A 24,230-nucleotide genomic window follows, 5' to 3' on the forward strand; every position below is an offset into this window, starting at 1 on the left:
CCTCTTCTGGCTGTGCCGGGTAGAGATTATAACAGAACATGACCAAGATGTTCAAATGTTCATAAATGACCAGCATGGTCGAATAATAATAAGGCAGAACAGTTGAAACTGGAGCAGCAGCACAGTCAGGTGGACTGGGGACAGCAAGGAGTCATCATGTCAGGTAGTCCTGGGGCACGGTCCTAGGGCTCAGGTCCTCAGAGAGAGAGAAAGAAAGAGAGAATTAGAGAGAGCATATGTGGGGTGGCCAGTCCTCTTCTGGCTGTGCCGGGTGGAGATTATAAAAGAACGTGGCCAAGATGTTCATAAATGACCAGCATGGTTGAATAATAGTAAGGCAGAACAGTTGAAACTGGAGCAGCAGCATGGCCAGGTGGACTGGGGACAGCAAGGAGTCATCATGTCAGGTAGTCCTGGGGCATGGTCCTAGGGCTCAGGTCCTCCGAGAGAGAGAAAGAAAGAAAGAAGGAGAAAATTAGAGAACGCACACTTAGATTCACACAGGACACCGAATAGGACAGGAGAAGTACTCCAGATATAACAAACTGACCCTAGCCCCCGACACATAAACTACTGCAGCATAAATACTGGAGGCTGAGACAGGAGGGGTCATTTTGCATGAGCATATCTGTATGAAATCTCATTCTAGTCATAGCCGGGGGGTAGTAATGGGCAGGAGCAGGCCGAGGGTAAGAAAATTACATGTGCCTTACTTGATGTTGTTCCAATTCCCTTTTCACCAAAGTTTAGAATTGTAAACTAATAGAAGGAGGAAACTATTGCGAGCACTTTGACAGATCCCTTGATATCCACCACATGGGGAAGAGAGAGAGAGAGAGAGAGACCTGACTCAACTCCAACTAAACTGTCTGTCGTACAGCAGAGAGCGTGTCCAACTCCGAACCCACACAACTGAATAGATAAGAGCATATCATCAACGCACCGCTTCCAAAACAGAGCTGAGAAGCTCTCCGTAAAGAAAATGAACTGCGCGGTGGCAGCTTTAACAGGCCATTGGTAGGGATGAAAGAGAGGGATATCCGGAGATTGCTCCAATTGCTGCACTGCTATCACACATTTTCCCACTCTAGGGACATAGACCTTAAAAAAAAAAAAATCCCTAGGAGACATTGTCACCCCAAGTGAACCCAACGCCCCCCCCCCCGGCTCATGGACTAGTAGACAGTACGCAACACGCCCTGTTGCAGCTGCAATGGAGGAGAGCATTCTGTTACCGCTGCCAGTAATATCTTAGTCCAGACAAGACGTTCCTGTGAACCACGTCATGCACCGCTGAGTGTCAACAATGTCATACTGTACCCACTAACGCAACGTTTAAACGGAAGTAACATTGTTCTATGTTATCCCCATGACGTTATGCGTGCCTCTTTTTTTTATTTTCATACAGAGATCCAGAGGGAGTTAAATACTCTCACAGAAGAGGAATACCACAGTCCTGCTACACTTGGTGAGATATTCTGCCATGTTCTTGCTATATTTACGGAATATATTGACGTACTGGATTGTATTCTAGCATAATATGTCGTTTTCCCTATAATAACTAAGAATGCTGTTAAACCTTGTTTGACTGGTCTATGTCTCCCGACCCCCCTCCAGGGCCGAAACTGTCAGAGCAGCAGAGCCTGTCTGTCTCAAGTGAGACCCTTCCCCTGGCCCTGAACAGAGGGGACGAGTCTCTCCACTCGCCCAGAACTGCTGGCACCATCAGGATCGCCAACCAACAAGCCTCTGCGTCCCTGGAGAGAGACCGGGAGAGCCGACCGGAGTCAGAGAAAGCCGTGGCGTTGAAAGATGGCGGGACCATTAAAGGGTGAGTTCCTAGTGGGTGGTGTACTGTACAGCCACTTCGCAGCTGGGACCTCGACGCTTCCATTTTCAAATGCTGCGGTTGAAGTGTGAGACAGTGTTCTAGGTTATATGGTTGTTAAGCTTGTGCGTGTTGTGGGGTACACTATGAGCATGAGAAGAACATGTCTGCTGTGAGTTTGAGATAAGCACATGCATGAGGTTTGTGTGTGCTGACATTGAAAGCCTCACGTTTTATGAATCGTTTTTCACAATTGTTTGACAAATGAGGCAGCCTTAGCCTTTTCGTTGCTATTGGTTGCTATGATTTTGAGACTAATCGCAAAATGGTTGCCAATGGCTGCAAGTGTTTAATGGAGTGAAATAAATCTTTGCCCGCCTTTCAGCTTCACAGCAATGTTGCAGAGACATGCTGTAGGGAGATTTCCTGATTGATGGATCTCTGTTGACTCATAAAGGGCAGAAATAGGCCTATTTATGGCCTCAAACAGGGAGGAGTGGTAGAGAGTGGCATGAGAGTGGAATTGATGTATGTAGGGTCTTGTTTTCCATTTATACCCAGCTAAATAGCATGCTTCCCCACCCACGATTACTCATCCCCTTCCTCTGTCTTGTTACTGCTACTTTCATTTCACCTTCTATAAAACACACAACCCTCCCTAACACTACTGTGTGCTTCCAAATCATGACCCTGATGTGTGTGTGTGTGACCTGCCTGCTGTGCGCCCCGGGAAACCTCCCTGCTCTCGAACGTCTGAGCTCTGACACCAAGTATCTTTGTTCCTCAGTTCTGGGCAAGATGGCAGCCCAGCAACTGGTATCCCTGGCCCTACGCCCACAGAAGTCTCTGAATCAGCAGAGCTTATTCCAGCGCTCCCTCCTCCATGGCCTTTCTCTAGCCCGGAGACAGAAGCACCAGAGAGCACTACCCCTAAAGAGCCTTCTACCAACATCCTGGGAGCATTTAATGTTGATAACCCGCCATTGGCCGGAAAGAAGTCTGGCTTCAAACAGACATCCAATGAGACCAAGGAAGTGCCTTATCAACCTGCCAAGCCAGAGGACTCCTCTCCCTCGACCCTGGACAAAACACCTTTTATTGCAGACAAGCCGCCATTGGCTGAGCCTGAGCTCGACTTTGATGACCTAATCATAGAGATGCCTGATCCATCAGTCACGGCAGGTAACTTGTTTTTGGAGGACAACGCGGGCGAAGAGGGATCAAAAGCGGACACAATAAAGAGGTCGCCATTCAGCATCTTGAAGACTCAAATGGAACATCTGGCTGGAGGGTAAGTGTGAGATTCTGTCAGCAAGCAGACAGTGCTGCTGTTTCCTCTCAAGGCAGCCTCTTAGAGAAGTTGTTTTTTTCCTTATGTGACGATGTATCCTCATCCTTACGAGCCTGAACGCTATACTTGGCTATATTATACAGGCACTCTTTAAGTATTTATTGAATGGCACCTCTTTTCTTCACACACAAATGTGTTTACACACGTACACACACACATATGCACACGACCACACACGTACACACCCACTTCTGAGAATAATATCTCCATTGACGCTCAAACCCTTGACATCAGTGTCCCTGTCTCTCAGTGTTGAACAGGAAGCTGATGTAAATTCAACAGCAGGGCCATATTCAAAAATGGCAACATCAAAAGAGCACAGGCCAGTTGACACGCAGCTACTTCCAGAGATTGTAAACATCACGTGTGAAGACACAGCCGAGAAGCACGGCAAAGGCCAAGAGAAGCCCGTGGAGAAGAAGCAGGAGAAACAAAGGCCGACACCTGATTTTTCCTGTTTATATGACCTCAACAAGTCAGATGAAGACAAGGAAATTATGAAAAACATGGCTGCCCTGGAGGCTTGTCCTCCCAGTATGACATCCACACCAGCTGAGTCATCCAGTATTCATACTCAAGAGCTCCCTCCTCTGGAGAAGAAGCCAATCAAAGCTAAAAGGCCATCATGGGCTGAGGAGATTATGGGCTCCAAAGAAGAGGACAAGAAACAGATGGACAATCAACCCCAGGATGAGAATACCTCATTATCACAAGCTGATGAGCACAAATCAGCCCCCCTTGAAGTTCAAGCTAACAGGAGTTATGAGGAGTCACATAGTTCAGAATGGAATTCAACGGAGGCAGGCATTTCGGAAGCCCACAGAGGGGATACTGGCTGTGTTCAGAAAGAGCGGTAAGTGAGAGCACATTTTGTTTACATTTTGTCTCTCTACGAAATGTCCTTTTAACCATGTCAACCTTTCTCATTGTCTAAACTCTCTCTTCCTCTGTCCCACTCCATATCCTGTTCCGTCTCACCTTCCGTCTCTCTTTCAGTTCCTCTGACCACGTGTCATCAAAAGCGGACACATTTCCCTTGCCAGGCAGTGTCAGTGTAGATACAACCATAGAAATAGATTTACTATCAAATATCAGTAATCCTATTTCTATAGTGAAAACCATGGATGCCACGCCAGGAAGCCTAGAGACACCCCATGTGGCTGAACCCCCTCCATATCAAGTTGTTGAACCTATGGTCCAATCCAGCTTGACATTAGAGACCATAGCTGAGGATGCAGTGGCGCAGGCAGAGCTTCCCCTCTGGGAGGCCCTGGAGGAGAACGCTCAGGATCCGAAACCAGAGCAGGACTCTGGAGAGGAGACGATCAAAGATGAAGTCCTCGGAGAGGAACAGGGGAAAGTCGATGAGAACATGCTAGTGCCGGGCGTAGAATCACCGGAGACAGGGTAAGTGTGGAAGGGAGGCACCTATATACCACTGAGAGGAATCGATGACCTCAGAGTTACCCCAGTTAAAGCTTAACGTAAAAGGTGTGAATTATAGTCTGGTGGGTATCCTTGGCAACACTTCAAATGTATGACGATGCCTGGCCGTGTCCTACACCTCTTTTGAGTGTGTCTGAACTTGCAAAATATTCACTGTGTGTAGGCTAATTATACAGTAATACTGAGGTAATTCCCATATGTTTGCCCTCTCAGCTCAGACAAAGCTGTTAAGCCAGAAGCTGGCATTAGCAGAGATGAGGGTCACAAGACAATCACCTCCGATGAATCGGAGGTGTTCCAAATGCCACCTACCCCAGAGCCCACACCCCAGTCCCCTGAATCACTTCTAAAGGACACTATTGTAGAGGAGGGTAAAGACAGTGAACCATCAACTTCACCGTCTACATCCCCTCGGCACCTCCCCACGAAGGTGTTCAGTAGCTCCACCATGAAGCGCCCATTGCAGATAGACACGCTTGTGTCATTGGAAGCGGCCATTTCTCCAGCTGGAGAGTCAGATTTAAAGGAAGAGGACCTATGCGATATGAAGCGTCCTCCCAGCACGGGGGCTGTAGAGGCAGAGAAGCCTCTATGGGCTGCTTTAGAAGAGAAAACTAAGGAGAAAGGGACAGAGGGAGTAGGCATGAGCACATTGGAGGCAACAAAGAGTACCTTGCAAACTGGGTAAGTTTACTGGGGGTTAAACTCCTCATGGCATGGCATGAAGTGTCCGTGTGAGGTACATTTACATTAGACGTGCATGTTTGTGGTGGTGTTGACATTTCATACATGTTTTAATGCTCACCCAAAAGTGCCAATAACACTGCGTTTAGGCTATAACTTTTCTGGAGACTAGTCGTATTCCCCTTAGTAGAAATCTCTATGGATTCTGGCCCTTGTGCTGGTGTCAGACTAGTGTCCAATCAAGTGTCTCATTTCATATCTGTCTGTGGCAGCCCATCTGGACAGGGATCTGTAGCAGAGATCCACTTGACTGAATACCTAGAGGACACTCCCCTCCCATCTCCCTCCAAGGAAAATAGAGAAACAGACATTTACTTTGACTGTGACAGTTCAGTGGAATTGTACACGCCATCAAAGGAGGAGGCCCCCATTCGCCTTCCTAAGAAGAAGAAGCCATTATACCTGGAAAAATGTGCTGTTGTCAACACTGAGAGTGAAGAAGGTGAAAGTGAGTCTGGTTCCTCCGTGGTCGGCCCAGGACAAGCCGACAATGAGCAGCAGCTAGATCCGGTGTGGAAGAAAAGTTCCGTGGACGCATCAGATTTAAGTACAAGAGAAGAGTTGGAAGATAAGCAGGTTTTGGGGAGGCTGGCGCAGGTTCCCGTAGCTGTACAGGAGGAGGGTCTTGATGTTGATGTCTTCATGAGAGCATTAGTGAGGGCCATGTACAGAGGGTAAGTCTGACGGGCGACCGAGACTTGCTCAGCTTTGACATCTTTGATCAGCATGGCCACAGGCATTTTAGGGACTCTTTAAGTGCTCTTGACTCTGCGGCTGAATCTGAAATGTGTCTATTTTTGTGTACGCCGGCTTTTGCTTGTGAAGACATGTCGTCAATAAGATGCGACGCTTAAATAGCAACGTTTGTTTCAACCAATTTTAAAGATTTCACATCTACACTGAGTGCACAAAACATTAGGAACGTTAGGAACACCTGCTCTTTTCATGACAGACTGTGCAGGTGAATCCAGGTGAAAGCTATGAACCCTTATTGATGTCACTTGTTAAATCCACTTCAATCAGTGTAGATGAATGGAAAGAGACAGGTTAAAGAAGGATTTTTAAGACATGGATTGTGAATGTGTGCCATTCAGAGGGTGATTTAAGTGACTTTAAACGGGGGGACGGGTGATGGTAGTAGGTGCCAGGCGCACCGGTTTGAGCGTGTCCAGAACTGCAACACTGCTGGGTTTTTCACATTCAACAGTTTCCTGTGTGTATCAAGAATGGTCCACCAACCGAAGGACATCCAGTCAACTTGACAAAACTGTGGGAAGCATTGGAGTCAACATGAGCCAGCATCCTTGTGGAACCCTTTCGACACCTTGTAGAGTCCATGCCCTGACGAATTGAGGCTGTTCTGGGGGTAAAAGGGGGTGTTAATTCAATATTAGGAAGTTGTTCCTAATGTTTTGTACTCTGTGTATATGTTCAAAGATTTGATGGAAATTTGAATTGTAGAATGTCACCTTGAAATATGTCTTAAAGTCCATTGAAAAAGAACTGCATCTTCCACGCCTGCTGTACATGTAACCTAAAAACGTTGTTCAAATATCCCCTAAATATTTGTTCAAATATCCCCATTCCCTAGTTATGAGACTGTGACTTCCATACTTCAGCCATCTGGCCTAATGATGTCTAATGATGAGGTAGGAGAACCAGACTCAAGACCACTTTCTCCATCTGAGTTTGAGATCCTACCACCTGAAGCCTTTTCTGATGCATTGGAGGAACTCCCAGTCATGGTCACAGACTCATCACCGGTCCAGTTGGCCCACAAGAATGAAACGACTGAAGAGACTGGCAGGCTAAGCTTAGTGGAGACTTTGTGTTTAGCTGCTGTGGAGCAAGAGATGTTCAAGGACCCAATCACCAAAATTGAGCAAGAGGTCAAACCTCTGAAGGAGTCCACCAAACCACATAAAGAGACTACCAAACCACTGAAGGAGAGCACAGAACCACTGAAGGAGGGCACAGAACCACTGAAGGAGAGCACAGAACCACTGAAGGAGAGCACAGAACCACTGAAGGAGAGCACAGAACCACTGAAGGAGAGCACAGAACCACTGAAGGAGAGCACAGAACCACTGAAGGAGAGCACAGACCCACTGAAGAAGAACACAGACCCACTGAAGAAGAACACAGAACCACTGAAGCAGAGCACAGACCCACTAAAGAAGAACACAGAACCACTGAATCAGAGCACAGAACCACTAAAGAAGAACACAGAACCACTGAATCAGAGCACAGAACCACTGAAGGAGAGCACAGACCCACTGAAGAAGAACACAGAACCACTGAAGGAGAGCACAGACCCACTGAAGGAGACTAACACTGCGAAGGGTAAACCAGAGAAGGATGTTCGCGTCCACCTGTGTTACCACCTGTAAAAAACGAAAAGGATTCAAAAAGCTGTACAGACAATTTCCCACCACTGAGAGAAGCAGAGCTGGATGAAATAGCTTATGAGGAGTGCTTGGAAGACTATGACGACGACGCCACCCCTATCGTTAACTACACTAAAGCCCGTAAAGAGACAGTCAAGGGAAAGACCAAGATCGTGTTCATGCCTGACAGCGATTCAGATGAGTTGGAGTTTGAGATTGGGCAGGAGGATATAGGCACAGTGTGGCTAGCAGAGTTGTACATGGATGCAGGGTAAGTGCCTGAGCTCCTGTCGCTCTCTGCATTCCTTTCCTGCATGGCTTAATGAGACCGATTGTATTCATGTAGTAGGAATGGAGCTCTGTCAGGTTGTGGCTGGGGTTTTTGTACTCCGGCTTCTGGAGTGGTACAGTTAGTTGTCTTTGCTTATTTTTGAATGATCTTTTTTTCCGATTTCTCGTCAAGTTATTTCACATGAACTTACGGTTTTCAGATCTTTGTTTACAGTCTACTACCATGCCTGAGGCGAGGGTTTAACTGTTGGATGTTAGTCCTCTGAATGTGCATTTGCATGTGGAAGTGAAAGTGTTTTTCCAAACAACTTTTAAACCGAACCCAGTGAAATGTTGGACATAGCTGATAGTGAGCTTGCCGTGGTGATGTTTACTGTTGCCACACCTCGGCTGTTGGACCGTTGCCTTTTGACTGTGGCGTGGTCGAGGATTGTGTGGCCGTCTGCATTTTGGGGAAATTGCTATCATAGCCTTGCCAGATGGCTAACATTGATATCTCTGTTTCACAGTCGAGCGGTGTTCTCTTCTTCACCACCTGCTCCGCACGAGGTCAACCGCCCTGATAGTGTGTCCACACAGCAGGCCACATCAGTGGGGTCCCACCCTGCAGGACCTATTACTGGAACCATTGAACTGGAGCCACTTCCCCGTCGTCGCAGCAACAAAAAAAAAAGCACTCCTCCAGTGCCTCTTCAGGAAGTAGGCCCAGAGAGAGTTAGTCAAGACACGGCACCTGTTGCCAGTTGCCTGGCTCCACCAAAGCGAATCAAAAAGAAAACTGTTCCACCACCCGATAATACAGATAGTGAGGCAATGGCACGAGAGAGCAGCAAATCTAGCTTAATAAAGGAGACTTTTAACACTGATGCTAAAGAGGAAGACATTCCAAAACCACTAATCCTCGCCATGGAAACGACTTCTTCCGATAGCATTCTGGTGACAGCCAGAGAGAAGGGAGCCAATGACGAGCCTCATCTAGCAAAGGAGGGTGATGATGAGAAATATGTCCCAGAGAAAGATGTCTCTGTCAGCTCAGTGGTCCCATGGCCTCTACGGCCCTCTCGACCTGGAACACCTACTACATGTCCCAAGGTCCCTCACGTAATCACCACGGAACCCCCCAAAGAGGACCTAAGCCTAATTGAGGAGGAAATGTTGCTGCTGGCTAAGATTAGTCAGATGGCAGGAGAAGAGCCATCAGATGTGCCTGTGTTTGTGCCTGTGCCTGCCACGCGCTTCAGGAAACGCCTGATCCCCTCCTTCCATGAGGACGACCCTTTTCTGAACCCAGAAGATCTCCCAGCCTCCGAGGCCAGTGAGGAACAAGAGACTCCGTTACCAGTGATCCCTCAGGAAGCCAGTCTAGACAGGCCTGAGCCAAACCTCCTAGATCTAGATGGAAGGAAAGGGCGGCAGGAAATCATTAGTGAGCCCTCCACCGTAGCCGTCTCCTCCTCAAATCGTAGCCCATCAGAAACGATTACTGAGGTTAATCCGGTGGTGGCAACCACTGAGGGTATGACATCATCAGACTCTGCTGTGAACTCGACAGTCCGTTCAAAGGAGCCAGCGGAGGTTGAGGAAAGTATCCCGATGACAGAGACAGTGACAGATGGGGTACCTGTTGACACAGGGTTGAAAGTAGACAGCGGTGCGCTCTCTACAGTTTACCGTGTCCCTGCCCAAGAGGAGCGCCTGTTATTGACTGAAACCGGGGCAACAGTCCTCATTGGGAAGGTGCCTGAATCAGGGGTCGAGGAGGAGGATGGTCTTGAGATAGAACAGGATGCTACTCTGTGCACTGTAGATACACCAGTGGACGGGGTGGATGAACAGTAAGTTAGCAGGACAACCCATGACATTGTCTAGCTTTGGCGCGGCCTGGTTTGACGTTAATCAGGTCATGTCATCGGGCTCTTTTAACTCCTTGCCCAGTTGAATACTATTGACTTGGATCAGTGCATAACTGTAAGCTGTTTTTGTATGTCTGCAGGACAATAGAGTAACTGAAACGAGATCAGAAGTTTATACATATCAGATGACTTTACTTGGCTGTCCCATCATCTTATCTCGACCATTTCTGTCCCTTTTTAGATCTGAGACGGCTGAGGGGGGAAAGACGTCCGGTGACCTGGCTGTCCCAACGATATGCTCAGCCACCCTGCCATCCGCACCAGACACCACAACCCATAGGAACGACCAGCTCCCAGCCACCAGCCCAGGCAGTGAAGAACCACAGTCCAATGGACAGACCCCAGCAGATAAGGGGGTCACCTCTGGTCAAGTGTCGGACACGATTGTACCTCCCCGTCGCAGCAAGAAGAAAACCCTTTCCTTTCCCGTGGTCCTTCAGGAAGTTGCCCCGGGGTCCTCCGCTACCACGGCGGACAAGGATGAAGCCGATACGAAAGATGTGCTAGTCCTCAGCCGACAGGAGGTACATTTTGATTCTCATATTTCCTTTTCATAAGAGGTATCAACAGTTCATTATATTTCAAACACAGCTGAACATGGAATATGTCAATGAGACTGTCAGTAGCTATAACAGGTCTCTCTCCCTCTGTCCCTCTCAGATGTCAGGTCCACTGCCCAGTCCCGGGCTGGTCACCTCCAGCAAGTCTCTGCTGGAGTGGTGCCAGGAGGTTACGAAGGGGTATAAGGGAGTGAGGGTCACCAACTTTAACACCTCCTGGCGTAATGGCCTGGCTTTCTGTGCCATCCTACACCACTTCTATCCCGACAAGATGTAAGCACTTAAATTCCCACCGACAATGTTCCGTCCTAGTCGGAACGTGGAAAGTCACGCAACTTTATTATGAGTCCATGCATGTACTTGAATAATTATTCCACCTTTTGTACAGGGATACAGCCGAAGTTCTCACAAAATAGTATCAGGACGTTCCATCCGTGTCCTTCTATTAACTACGGGTGGGTTTTTTTCAGAGATTTTGAGGCGCTGGAAACCAACGACATCAAGCTAAACAACAAGAAGGTGAAAAAGTCATATTTACTGTACATCACTATGTATAATAATAAACACACATCACGTCTATAAGGAACACAGAAGTCAGCATTTTTGTCCTGACCCCCCCCCCCTCTCTCTCTCTCTCAGGCCTTTGATGGCTTTGCCGCGCTGGGCATCTCCCGTCTAATGGAGCCCTCAGACATGGTACTGCTCTCTGTGCCAGACCGCCTGATCGTCATGACTTACCTGAGTCAGATCCGCACCCACTTTACGGGGCAGGAGCTGAGTGTGCTTCAGATAGAGCACAACAGCAGCCAGTCCAGCTATGCAGTGACTGAGCCCAGTCAGGGTTCCGACGTAGATGCTGCTGCTCGCTTCTGTGCCCGCAAGCTACAGGAAGGTAGCATCTCCCTGGAGGACGGTGCGACAGAACAGGCCTCTAAGCCCAATGGGAGCCTAGTGCCACCGCCTCGGACGAAACGGTTGACAAAGGGGGAGGAGAAGGGGAGCGGAGCTGGGGGTTTGGAAGGGGGAGCGGGTGGATCACAGACCCCAGTGCCTCCACCCAGGTCACACGCCTCTGCAGCGAAATCCGGATTTGGTCACGTGAGGGATGCCGACCTGGTGAAGAAAAGGCGCTTGCGGCTGAAGAGTGAGTCTATGGATGAAGGGGATGGGCTGGAGCAACAGAGTAGCACATCCAAGAGCACAGAGGTACATGCTGAATGCGGCCTTTTCTCCCAAGCCATTTTCCCATCTTTTAAAACTCCTTTCTTGCATTTGAACGGAGATTGATGTTCTATTCATTTGCCATTGTTTTGCTCTTGACACGAGGCCATGTTTCTCTTTACCTATAACATCTATTGTGTTTGTGTCTCCTGTCCAGTCAGCTGAAAGTGTATCAGACAGAGCAGTGAAGAACGGCTCCTCAGAATCAGGTAGGAGATTTACCAGGAGATTTTTTTTACCTGAACTGAAGGAGCCAACAACAGAAATTGACACAGTGCTTAAGCGTGATATGAAAGGCTGCAGTCTCTGTGATTTCCTGTTCAGTAAATATTCTAATGACCAACTGTTTGATCTGTATGCAGAGACAATGAGCCCAGTGCCTGTCCAGGAGTCCAGTGTCTCAAGCCAGGAGGAGGATACTCTGGTCAGTTCAAACCTTTACGTCATGTTATTATCCACTTGACTATTTACATTTGTATTCTCTTTAGGCTTCTCTTTTTACCTTCACTGCTAGGCCTCTGTGGTGTTTAGTCATGGCTTAACCTGTCCGTCACTACCTCTTTACTGCTAGGCCACTGTGGCTCTTAGTCATGGATTAACCTGTCCATCACTACCTCTTTACTGCTAGGCCTCTGTGGCTCTTAGTCATGGCTTAACCTGTCCGTCACTACCTTTTTACTGCTAGGCCTCTGTGGCTGTTAGTCATGGATTAACCTGTCCGTCACTACCTCTTTATTGCTAGGCCTCTGTGGCGTTTAGTCCAAGGCTTAACCTGTCCGTCACTACCTCTTTACTGCTAGGCCTCTGTGGCGTTTAGTCCAAGGCTTAACCTGTCCGTCACTACCTCTTTACTGCTAGGCCTCTGTGGCGTTTAGTCCAAGGCTTAACCTGTCCGTCACTACTCTTAATTTTTATCATATTTACTTCCTGGTCTTCTCTTTGCCTTTAGTCCTGTTTCTCCCTCTAATCTTCTGGCCTTTTCCTGTCTGTCATCTATCTATGTTCATCTGTGTGTCTCTCCTTACACGTCCTCCCATCTGTCTGTTGTCTGTTTTCGTTTTGGCAATGTGTGTCTCTGTATCTTCATGGTCAGCGTCTGCAGGACACCAGTCAGTATGTGCTGAGTGAGCTGCAAGCCCTGGAGACTGAACAGAAGCACATCGACAACCGAGCAGGCGTCGTGGAGAGGAGACTCAGAAGACTGATGGAATCAGGTGAGAATGACGAAAGGTATCAAAAGGGTGCTGAACCTAACGTGAACGGTGTCAGGCATACCGCTATGTGTGCTTATCCACGGATTCACTTTCTCAGTATATACAGCAACAACAAAAAAACACACCTTTTTAAGGTGCCATTTTAACTGTGGACATTGTGCACTTGCTCCAGGTAGCGACCAAGACGAGGAAGAGAAGCTGATCCAGGAGTGGTTCACTCTGGTCAACAAGAAGAACGCCCTTATAAGGAGACAGGACCACCTGGAGTTGCTGTAAGACACAACACACCACTCACACATCTATTATTTTTAAGAATACGTAACACATTCATGTTACTAGCAAATGGTTTTGACCTGAAGTTTGCCGTCTAACTACATGTGCCATAGCATGCTCTGTTTTGTGTACGCAGCAGAGGGCAGCTAACCGAATGTATTGTATTCACAGACAGGAGGAGCAGGACTTGGAGAAAAGATTTCAGCTACTGAATAGAGAACTCCGAGCCATGATGGCCAATGAAGGTTAGTCCCGTGCATAAGCAGAACCTTCGTTTACATTGAGCACAACCGGTGAGACGACTATAGACCCAAAGCAGTCGGGCCGTGCATAATTACTGTGATGTTATCTTCCCTCGTCTTCCCTCTCTTCAGAGTGGCAGAAGACTAAGGCCCAGCAACACCGGGAGGAGCTCCTGCTGCAGGAACTGGTCTCTCTGGTCAACCAGCGGGACGAGCTGGTCAGAGACATGGACGCCAAAGAGCGAGGGTGAGACTAGCCCATCTGTTTGTTACAGCCATTGCGTATACAGTTTGAATCACCAAGCATGTGTATAGGACGTCACGGTGCTCCCTTAGCGTGCCCGTGCCCGCCTTCCCTCAAGCGTCTTAGCCAATCGCGCCGCCTCAAAAGCTAGCTAACGAGGCGACGCAAGCGGGACACTTAAGGCCGAGGGGTACGTTTCACACGTCCCCATGTGCTACACGCGCATGTTCCATATGTTTGATATGATGAGGTAGCGTGCCGGTTGTTTATATATATATATATGTGTGTGTGTGTGTCCTCAGGGCCGTTGAGGAGGATGAGCGCCTGGAGCGAGGGCTGGAGCTTAGACGCAGGAAGTTCAGCAACAAAGACAAGTGTGTGCTACAGTGAGAGAAGGGACGACAATGACAAATACCAACCCATCCAGGAACTAAACCTCCACAATCCCTGCTTCATACCAAGCTCTCACTCACTCAGCATCCTACAGTATGAAACACCCCTAGGAACCTGCCACCCCAGCAACAAATCCAAAGCCCTCTGCACCGATGGGATGATTGTCAAGCAGTGTTTTCTCGCCTTAACTGGGATTTTGGGACTGGTCATTAATGATCAATTACGTCCCCTGGGACGCTGGAGCTGTGTGCCTTCCCCTTTGGAGATACTTGAACCAAATTTCCCCCTGTACGGTGAAGGTCCCTCATCCACTTCAAACTTTTGATTGAAAAAAACGAGGACCTCTACAGTTGTCAATCAATATGCCTTACTCTGTCATTCAGTAGACAGAAAGCCCACTGTACCAACGTGTGTGTGTGTGTGTGTGTATATACCTTTAGTCCACCAAGAAGATAAGTGGTTCCGTAATTAAGTGCCTACTCTCACATCTGTAAACATGTCATTGATCTTATCTGGTCCGACAATATACGATAATCAACTATATTAGATAGTTTGTTCTTTGCCTTAATGCTTTGGTGGAACTGGCTATTAAAAGAACGGTCTGGTGGTTTCGCGCAAAATATTAAAAGGGCTCTGTACACAGGAGGACTGACCGTTCTGTGTTTTACTTTGGACACAGATGTTTGACGACAGACTCAAGTTTGCGAGAGTACCACGTATTGAGCTTTTCTGGTGTCGAATGTGTTTTCAATTTTCAATCCTTCTTTTATTTATGGTTTGGACATTTTGCATGAGAAATGTTTGGGTTCGGTGTGTGTCATATTGAGCATATATGAACAGTCAATCAATCGACCCCGAAATGAAAGGAAAAGAGGACAGTGAACAAAACGTGAGACTTTAGTTGTAGAGAGAAGCTAGTAGTACTACTTGGAATGGTATTTATTGTCCTGTATGTATTCCAAGTAGTACTACTTGGAATACATACAGGACAATAAATACCATCCTGTAAATATTAATATTTATACTTTGTTATAACCTGGCACTGCAGTTCTTTTCGTGTTTTTTTTGTTTGTTAGCAAAGACCTTTTAGTTTCACATTTCTATTATCACAGATGATGATGATGATGATGATGATGATGATTTGTTACTAACCACTAGTCCAACGGAAAATGCAACTTTGTCCCAGCCTCTTTTTAAAAAGAACATTCGAACACGATATGTTTTGTTTAAACCAGGGAATGATAAATAATACATTTTTGAAGTTTAAAATGAAATTTGGGAGTTTGTTTGAATAAGTTTCCTCTAATTTGTTGTCATATCTTTGTGGTACTTGTTCACTTTATTTTCATGGAGGGATGTCATTGTGTTCTGTGAATGTCATTTCTCAATATCTATATTATCGTGATCGTGCGCTATTATACTGAACAGAATATAAACTCAACATGCAACAATTCCAATGATTTTTACCGAGTTACACTTCATGTGAAATCAATTCATTAGGCCCTAATCTATGGATTTCACATGACTGGGCAGGAGTGCAGCCATGGGTGGGCCTGGGAGGGCATAGACCCCACCCACTTGGGAGCCAGGCCCACCCACTGGGGAGCCAGGCCCGGCCAATCAGAATGAGTTTTTCCCCACAAAAGGGCTTTATTACAGATAGAAACACATTAGCTGTCTGGGTGGCTGGTCTCAGACGATTCCGCATGTAAAGAAGCCGGATGTGGAGGTCCTGGGCTGGCATGGTTTCACGTGGTCTGCGGTTGTGAGGCTTGGTTGGACATATTGCCCAATTCTCTAAAATGACGTTGGAGACTGCTTATGGTCGAGAAATGAACATTGAATTCTCTGGCAACAGCTCTGGTGGACATTCCTGCAGTCATGCATGACAATTGCACTCTCCCTCAAAACTTGAGATATTTGTGGCATTGCGTTGTGTGACAAAACTGCACATTTTAGAGTGGCTTTTTATTGTCCCCAGCACAAGGTGGACCTGTGTAATGATTATACTGTTTAATCATCTTCTTGATATGCCAAACCTGTCAGGTAGATTAATTATCTTGTCAAATGAGAAATGCTCAGTAACAGGGATGTAAACAAATGTGTGCTCACAATTGGAGAGAAATAAGCCTTTTGTGCTAATGGAACATTTCTGGGATCTTTTATTTCAACTCATGAAACATGGGAACAACTCTTTACATCAGTGGTTCCCAACCAGTAGTACTAGGACCCCTGGGGGTACTTGAAGACTCCTGAGACCATAGGCTTACTGGTAAAATGCACATGAGGAGGTACTTAAGGGAGGCAGAGCGAAATACAGTTGGTGGTACAGTAAACGAAAATGGTAGGTAAACCCCTGCTTTACATGTTGCGTTTATATTTTTGTTCAGTATATTTATAACATTTGTGCATGATGAATAAATAAGCCTCCTTTGGTAAGAACGTGTCAACGTGTACTGTTACAGGCCACAGTTGAATCCCCGGAGCCAGCTGAACCAGATAGTAAGAAGGGCTTTTGACTGAACTACGTTTCCCATCTGTGTAGGACCGCGATTTGACGTCATCACTCAATGACACCTGCGCACAGTGCCGCAAAAGACCAGGGAAGACAAGTAAAAAGGGAGACAGAGGAAAACAACACGCGAAAGAAAGGAATGTGTATCAAGCAACAAAACGAATTCTAGTCGCTGAACACTTACTCAGCGAACCAACGAACTATACACAGCCTCTTGGCTCGTGAATTTGTAGAAGAATTTGCCAAACGCGGTTTGGCGAGCTAGCTAACGTCGTTAACAACAAGTATTATTTCTTCCTACGCGTTAGCAACGCAGCTAGCTAGCTACCAAGAGGATACGCGTGTGTGACCCAGACAAGAGCCGAGAAAACACGTATTTTGGACACACCATGAATCCTGAATAGTGAGTGAAGTTTGTGATATTTTGTTGTTTTTGTTAGCTCCGTGTGGAGTAACAGCAGATGAGGAGACGTAGCTAGCTAATTCAAACGCGTAACAAAATATATTGCGTCATCACTTGTTTACATATTTGTTCCCGAACATCTGCTATGATATCGGGTTGTTTTACATGGTAGCTACAATGTTGTCATCATCATACCAATAGCTATGTTGACATAAAATTGCTGATCTAACGTTGGTTAGCTAGTTTGCTGAATTATTTATCCGTTTTTTTTACCAGGTAAATTGACTGAGAACACGTTCTCATTTGCAGCAACGACCTGGGGAATAGTTACAGGGGAGAGGAGGGGGATGAATGAGCCAATTGTAAACTGGGGATTATTATGTGACCGTGATGGTTTGAGGGCCAGAATTTAGCCAGGACACCGGGGTTAACACCCCTACTCTTACGATAAGGGCCATGGGATCTTTAATGACCTCAGAGAGTCAGGACCACGGCACCCTACACAGGGCAGTGTCCCCAATCGCTGCCCTGGGGATTTTTTTTTTTAGACCAGAGGAAACTGTGCCTCCTACTGGCCGTCCAACACCACTTCCAGCAGCATCTGGTCTCCCATCCAGGAACTGACCAGGACCAACCCTGCTTAGCTTCAGGAGCAAGTCAGCAGTGGTATGCTGAATGAACCAATGAATTGGAGTGGAGATATGAGTCTCGTCACCTTTCTCTTTCTTCCACGTTTTCCTCTTGGACATTTCATTGTACACCCTTGCAGCTGTAGTTTAGCTATAATAACCTAATTTCAGATGGAAATGACTATAAACTAGCCTAACTCGTCAGAGACCTAAATGAAAAGTCAATGCTGGCGGTTTGATAAAATAGATCTGTTAGTCTCTAACCATTATTTGTTAGCCTCTAAAACCTGGTTTTCCCCGTAGTGACTACCTGTTCAAGCTGCTTCTGATCGGCGATTCAGGGGTGGGCAAGTCTTGCCTCCTGCTTCGATTTGCGGTAAAAAAAAAAAAAATATCAGTGTTATTGGCACGTTGATCAGTTTTCAGCTTTCAATCAACATTTGAATATTGTGTGTCTGTGCGGGTTTGTTGATTATGTGTGTGTTTTTTTTTAAATGATGCATTTCAGGATGACACCTACACGGAAAGTTACATAAGCACCATCGGCGTGGACTTCAAAATCCGAACTATTGAATTGGACGGCAAGACTATCAAACTACAGATTGTGAGTTGAATCCAGCAAGCCTGGCAGCTGTCGGGAAGTGTCATTGCAGTTCATGCTTGCAGCCATGTAGTGTTTTAGGAAAATTAACATCTTGTTTTTCTTGTCTTATGTCTGTAGTGGGACACTGCTGGTCAGGAGCGGTTTCGCACCATCACCTCCAGCTATTACAGAGGAGCCCATGGTATTATCGTTGTCTATGATGTAACAGATCAGGTTAGTGACGCCTCTCCACAAAGGAGATTCCTTAACATCTATGAGTTAACGTTTATTTATTGACCACATATAACGGAGGTATTTTCTAGGAGTCTTACAACAATATAAAGCAGTGGCTGCAGGAAATCGACCGCTATGCCAGCGAAAATGTCAACAAGCTGCTGGTGGGTAACAAGTGTGACCTCACCACCAAGAAAGTAGTAGACTACACAACAGCCAAGGTGAGTCCACAGGAAACATGCAGAATCGGATACAGATGAACCACAGTACTTGAATTCAGCATGTCGCTAGAGTACACTTTATTATCATCTGTTAGGACACAGTGTGTTTTACTTGCAATGGAAGCACCCTACTACTGCAGTCAGACTGGTTGACATGTGTCTCACCCTCCAAGGAATTTGCTGACTCCCTATCCATCCCCTTCCTCGAGACCAGTGCTAAGAACGCAACCAACGTGGAGCAATCCTTTATGACCATGGCGGCTGAGATTAAGAAGCGCATGGGGCCCGGGGCCACGACAGGAGGAGACAAACCCAACCTGAAGATTGATAGCACCCCAGTAAGGCAGTCTGGAGGAGGATGCTGTTAGGACTGCCCTGTCCCCTCCTCTCAACTCCAGAGGCCCAGGGGTAGAGTGACAGTACTGGGGTGGAGCTGACAGAACAGGAAAATATGGTGATGGAGGTTGTGGGATCTTCAAGAACTGACTGACATTTTTTTCATTATTTTTTTCTTATCTTGACCTATGCCCATAATTAAGTGAGAAAGGTTTGTGCCCAAGGAGCAGTCCCCCCCCCAGCACACTCTTTTTATTCACAAATATGCACAGAATTGGAAACATCTTTGAAAAATGTGGTTGGCGTTGTTAGGCATGAAAAATGTTTTTAGCTATTCAAGCACTAATCCAGTATCTATCTGTAGCACTGGCTGTTTAAACACACACGTGGTCGAAGGAAATCATGGATGTTCTTTCAACTATGGCTGAGTACATAACTACCCTTTATGGCCTTTGTGGTTCCTAGTCAGACTGCTGATCGTTGAATGTGAGAAGGTGAAATAAGAGGACCATTGTGCCAGTTAAACCAGAGGCTTTATGGACACACTCCAGAGGAAAAATAGTGAAGACGAGCACTGTTTGTGTCATCTGTCCTTTCGGGAATTGAGATTCAGATTTGGAAGTTGTCATTCGGCCCAAGCGCATAATATATAGGTTGTAATAGGGTTGCTGTTGAGGAGAAAGAGAAGACTGGGTGAAGTAAATAACAGGCTTTCTATCTAAACAAAGTTCACAAAGTGGGGACAACATGGCAAATGGAAATCTGCAATCACTGCGTCCACATCTTTAATGTCTGTTTTAATCGTTGTTATATAATACTATAATTACATGGTGGTTTTACTACTGTGATTTTGTTTTGTTTTGATTCTCTCTTCTAATCGAGACGGTGTGTAAGCAGTAAGTGTGTTATTGTTTTGATTCTCTCTTCTAATCGAGACGGTGTGTAAGCAGTAAGTGTGTTATTGTTTTGATTCTCTTCTTAATCGAGACGGTGTGTAAGCAGTAAGTGTGTTATTGTTTTGATTCTCTTCTAATCGAGACGGTGTGTAAGCAGTAAGTGTGTTATTGTTTTGATTCTCTCTTCTAATCGAGACGGTGTGTAAGCAGTAAGTGTGTTATTGTTTTGATTCTCTCTTCTAATCGAGACGGTGTGTAAGCAGTAAGTGTGTTATTGTTTTGATTCTCTCTTCTAATCGAGACGGTGTGTAAGCAGTAAGTGTGTTATTGTTTTGATTTTCTCTTCTAATCGAGACGGTGTGTAAGCAGTAAGTGTGTTATTGCTGTTTGATGAATTCGAGCATAACCGAAGTTCAACTGCATTTGGTTCTTTCTGTCTGGAGTGGTAGCTGGCTGTAAGCATCAGGCGTTTTCAGCCATGTCCAATCCTTTAGCGTTGAGTTTGATCTCAAGTCACAATGCTCCTGTACCAGTACCATCAGACCTTTTACATGCTCACTATAATACCGTATGGACACCCTCTGGTTGATAAGGTAACATTATTACAGTACTAACTCAACCATGCCATTAGTCACCATGGTCCAGCATTGCAACAAGGTTTGGATATTTGTTAGACAATATTTTGGGGAGAGTATGGCACATTACATAGCCTGCCACAGTTGTTTTCACGTTTAACTGCTTCCTCAAACTTTTAGTTTCGGATATGTCTATTCTAATGACATGTTCGGGGGAAAGAGAGAGAATGGACCTCGGAGAAAAAAAATCACCAGCGTCTCAAATTAGTATGGGATTTCAAGCAAGAGGAACACTTGCTTTCCTGAGTAAATACTGTAGAGCTGATGACTGTCTGGGAATTCCACTTAAGCATCACCGTTGATATCCTTGCCTTTTTGATGAAGAAGTATCTTGCGATTGGTTGGTAAACACACAAAGGTTGCTGGGTTTTTCCATTTAGTGAAATTTGACCCATTTTAAATAGTTGGCTTCCTTAATATATTCTCTCTGGTTTACATTTCCCCTTTAAATGACAAATAGATTATTTCTAATCCACTAATTCAATCATTTGGCTTTTGGTCAGGGAAGCGATATAATGGAAAGATTGCGGCACGATGGTTATTTCTTCTTTGCTGTGGACGATGTAACATGCTCTTAATGCCCAGATAATATTGGGAGTCCATAGTAATAAAGTATATTGTTATTATTGCCATTATTGTGTGTTTACTGTGTATCTGTTTTGTACATATTTTTTCAGGTGAATGTGATACCTGTAATGACCAGTAGAGGTCAGTCAGCACAGAAACAATAGCTCGTCTGAGAGTTTTACACCATTTGACATCAGAGAGTTGTGCATGCTCATGCTGTTCCTCTTCTAGCTCTCGTAGGCCTACCCCGTTTCATGTCAGGGAATGACTTGAAAACAGCATGATCTCTACACACATATGCCACAAGGATGATTAATGTAAAGATAGTTTGTCGATGCTGGATGGAGTGTGCAGGGTGTCCATTCTACCCTGTTCATTTCTAGCCTGTTCTTACATATAAGTAATTGCCAAAATAAAGGAAACACTGGAGTAAATTAGGAATACAAAGTCTATTGAAAGCAGGTGGTTCCTGAGTCAATTAAGCAGTTAACATCCCATCCTGCTTAAGGTCATGTGTAAAAATTCCCAGTTTACCATTATTTTGGCTATCATGGCTAGAAGAAGATTTCTCAGTTACTTTGAAAGAGGGGTCTCAAAGGAGAATAGGGGGTTTAAAGTGTGTGTGTGTGCTAGTCACCAGATCAACGCAATTGAACACTAATGGGAGATTCCGGAGCAGAGCCTGAGACAGCGTTTTCCATCAACAAAACACCAAATGGTGGAGTTTCTCAAGGAAGAAAGTCGCATCACTCCAATAGAGTTCCAGACACTTGTAGAATCTATGCCAAGGCTTGAGCTGTTCTGGGGGCTCGTGGTAGCTCACCGCCCTATTAAGACACTTTATGTTGGTGTTTCCTTTATTTTGGCAGTTACCTGTATGTGGACGAGCAAGCTACAGTACCAACTGGTACCTGTGTGGACTGGGTCACAGTTGTCTGTCCAAAGTGTAATATTGTGTAGTATTCAGTGTTTCCCCTATATGCATTTAGCTAAATTGTTGCCAGCACTGGGGGGGAAAAAGGTATATATTTGTTATAATGTAGACGTATATATGTATGTCCCAGGACGACTCCCTTCTCACCATAGCAGTGAGCCTGTTTTACATTCTACTTCCCACTAGGGGCGCAACTATAGTTTTAGAAGTGGAGGTTGGATAAACACTCCAAACAGCCTACCCGACCACTCGGAGGCGTCCGTATGGTCCTGAAGTACACCGTTGGCTCGTTTTGTATCACATTCCAATGAGGAAAATGCAATTTCAGAATCATGTCCTCCCCCTGTCCGCAGTGAAAGTTGTGCCCCTGCTTCTCACACTAATAAATGTGAAAGTATGAAACCATGCTATTTTACAACAGTCTAAATCTGAAACATTAGTCAGGGTGATAATTGCTGGTACAGTAGGATCTGCTGTAGCCTATGAAATTCTCAACTGCATTCTGATGTCTTCTTGGTCCCCTGGCCCAGTCAGCTATGGAAAACCCCACATAAATTAGATCAGGCCTTGGTGAGTTTGATCAAGCATGCATAAGCGTCAATATGTCTGTTGGCATGCTACTGTCAGTGTTGGTGTGTAAGTTCTCCAGAGTTGGCCTGGTGTTAGTGAGTCTGCAGTGTGTCGGTGTTGATATGACCACGAGTGCATGTGTTTTTTGTACCCATTACGATACTCACCCTGCTGCAGACCCCCAGGTCCTGGGCGGGTGTGTGGGGGGGAACCTGGTGTGGCCGAGGAACCAGGTTGTGGCACCACTGATTGAGTAACTGGTGTTCTGGGCCTGTATGCTGCCCATGCTAGTGCCCTGCACTGGACCCACCACTGCCATCTTCATCGTTCCTCTCTTCTTTGGCGTGGGTAGAGCAATGCAGCTTATAGACATTAGTAGACTGCTTGACATTTCCACCATTATTACTATGCCCATCTCTGTTTCACATCAACACTTGCAGCCCATTTCCACCATGTTATTGAACAGCTGCACCTCAAAGAAGACACGTTGGCAGTTATCCTGCTCTCTGCACGTAAGGCAAACAGTTACAGAAGCCTTGAAACCAGACACGTTTAATACACGCATGCACTTCAAAATACAAATATACGGTGCCTTCTGAAAGCATTCAGACTCCTTGACATTTTCCACAATTTGTTACGTTACAGCCTCGTTCTAAAATGTATTGAATAAATGTTTTTCCTCATCAATCTACACACAATACCCAATAATGACAAAGTGAAAACAGGTTTTTAGACATTTTAGCAGTGTATAAAAATGTATAAAAAGCAGTGTATAAAAATGTATAAAAAAACTATTAAAAAAAACTGAAATACCTTATTGACAAAGGTATTCAGACCCTTTGCTATGGGACTCGAAATTGAGCTCAGGTGCATCCTGCAGTCCACAATCATCTCCTTTGTCTTGATCACGTTGAGGGAGAGGTTGTTGTCCTTGCACCACACGGCTTGGTCTCTGACCTCCTCCATATAGGCTGTCTCGTCATTGTTGGTGATCAGGCCTACCACTGTTGTGTCATCGGCAAACTTAATGATTGTGTTGGAGTCATGCCTGGCCGTGCAGTCATGAGTGAACAGGGAGTACAGGAGGGGGCTGAGCACGCACCCCTGAGGGGCCCCTGTGTTGAGGATCAGCGTGGCAGATGTGTTGTTACCTACCCTTACCACCTGGGGGTGGCCCGTCAGGAAGTCCAGGATCCAGTTGCAGAGGGTGGTGTTTAGTCCCAGGGATCTTAACGTATTGATGAGCTTTGAGGGCACTATGGTGTTGAACGCTGAGCTGTAGTCAATTAATAGCATTCTCACATAGGTGTTCCTTTTGTCCAGGTGGGAAAGGGCAGTGTGGAGTGCAATAGAGATTGCATCATCTGTGTATCTGTTGGGGTGGTATGCAAATTGGAGTGGGTCTAGGGTTTCTGGGATAATGGTGTTGATGTGTGCCATGACCAGCCTTTCAAAGCACTTCATGGCTACAGATGTGAGTGCTATGGGTCGGAAGTCAATTAGGCAGGTTACCTGAATGTTCTTGGGCACAGGTACAGGTGGTCTACTTAAACATGTTGGTATTACAGACTCGGACAGGGAGAGGTTGAAAATGTCAATG

The 24,230-nt window shown here is 45.9% G+C and overlaps 3 protein-coding genes across 11 annotated transcripts in view; all 3 read left to right on the forward strand.

Annotated features, from left to right (window-relative positions):
- The window catches only part of LOC115135493 (EH domain-binding protein 1-like protein 1), a 29,201-nt gene extending 12,648 nt beyond the window's left edge, over window positions 1-16,553 (forward strand). For 5 of the 9 annotated variants that reach the window (XM_029670241.2, XM_065023512.1, XM_065023511.1 and 2 more), the window contains 18 exons: window positions 1,409-1,468; window positions 1,618-1,831; window positions 2,616-3,119; window positions 3,430-4,032; window positions 4,176-4,586; window positions 4,839-5,309; window positions 8,557-9,882; window positions 10,142-10,484; window positions 10,621-10,793; window positions 10,991-11,039; window positions 11,160-11,726; window positions 11,899-11,950; window positions 12,104-12,165; window positions 12,835-12,955; window positions 13,128-13,227; window positions 13,400-13,473; window positions 13,603-13,717; window positions 14,017-16,553. In XM_029670241.2, coding sequence (XP_029526101.2) covers window positions 1,409-1,468; window positions 1,618-1,831; window positions 2,616-3,119; window positions 3,430-4,032; window positions 4,176-4,586; window positions 4,839-5,309; window positions 8,557-9,882; window positions 10,142-10,484; window positions 10,621-10,793; window positions 10,991-11,039; window positions 11,160-11,726; window positions 11,899-11,950; window positions 12,104-12,165; window positions 12,835-12,955; window positions 13,128-13,227; window positions 13,400-13,473; window positions 13,603-13,717; window positions 14,017-14,104 — 5,333 coding nt within the window. In that variant the 3' untranslated portion in view covers window positions 14,105-16,553. The remainder of the gene's footprint in view (window positions 1-1,408; window positions 1,469-1,617; window positions 1,832-2,615; window positions 3,120-3,429; window positions 4,033-4,175; window positions 4,587-4,838; window positions 5,310-8,556; window positions 9,883-10,141; window positions 10,485-10,620; window positions 10,794-10,990; window positions 11,040-11,159; window positions 11,727-11,898; window positions 11,951-12,103; window positions 12,166-12,834; window positions 12,956-13,127; window positions 13,228-13,399; window positions 13,474-13,602; window positions 13,718-14,016) is intronic. The other 4 variants (XM_065023510.1, XM_065023515.1, XM_065023516.1 and 1 more) reach the window with 4 other exon arrangements.
- On the forward strand, window positions 5,320-7,929 carry LOC135573756 (uncharacterized). Its single transcript, XM_065023518.1, has 2 exons — window positions 5,320-6,043; window positions 6,961-7,929. Exons 1-2 carry the CDS (start codon window positions 5,508-5,510, stop codon window positions 7,757-7,759), a joined length of 1,335 nt encoding a protein of 444 aa, XP_064879590.1. The 5' UTR covers window positions 5,320-5,507; the 3' UTR covers window positions 7,760-7,929.
- Window positions 16,554-16,676: 123 nt separating the features above from the next.
- On the forward strand, window positions 16,677-21,191 carry LOC115135501 (ras-related protein Rab-1B-like). The gene is made up of 6 exons (XM_029670253.2): window positions 16,677-17,025; window positions 17,958-18,030; window positions 18,163-18,258; window positions 18,376-18,471; window positions 18,561-18,692; window positions 18,866-21,191. The coding sequence occupies exons 1-6, from the start codon at window positions 17,012-17,014 to the stop codon at window positions 19,058-19,060; spliced, it is 606 nt and encodes a 201-aa protein (XP_029526113.1). The 5' UTR covers window positions 16,677-17,011; the 3' UTR covers window positions 19,061-21,191.
- The last annotated feature ends 3,039 nt before the right edge of the window (window positions 21,192-24,230 follow it).

The sequence above is a fragment of the Oncorhynchus nerka genome, linkage group LG10 (genome assembly GCF_034236695.1).
Source record: "Oncorhynchus nerka isolate Pitt River linkage group LG10, Oner_Uvic_2.0, whole genome shotgun sequence".
NCBI classification, from domain to species: Eukaryota; Metazoa; Chordata; class Actinopteri; order Salmoniformes; family Salmonidae; genus Oncorhynchus; species Oncorhynchus nerka.

What these genes read in the sequence shown, in the direction of transcription:
- LOC135573756 (XM_065023518.1), top strand. Translation starts at nt 5,508, where the DNA reads ATGGATTCTGGCCCTTGTGCTGGTGTCAGACTAGTGTCCAATCAAGTG. An exon ending in GTGAGGGCCATGTACAGAGG is followed by an intron (nt 6,044 to 6,960) that starts GTAAGTCTGACG and finishes CCCATTCCCTAG; the next exon opens with TTATGAGACTGTGACTTCCA.
- LOC115135501 (XM_029670253.2), top strand. An exon ending in TCTATGATGTAACAGATCAG is followed by an intron (nt 18,472 to 18,560) that starts GTTAGTGACGCC and finishes GGTATTTTCTAG; the next exon opens with GAGTCTTACAACAATATAAA. An exon ending in TAGACTACACAACAGCCAAG is followed by an intron (nt 18,693 to 18,865) that starts GTGAGTCCACAG and finishes TCACCCTCCAAG; the next exon opens with GAATTTGCTGACTCCCTATC.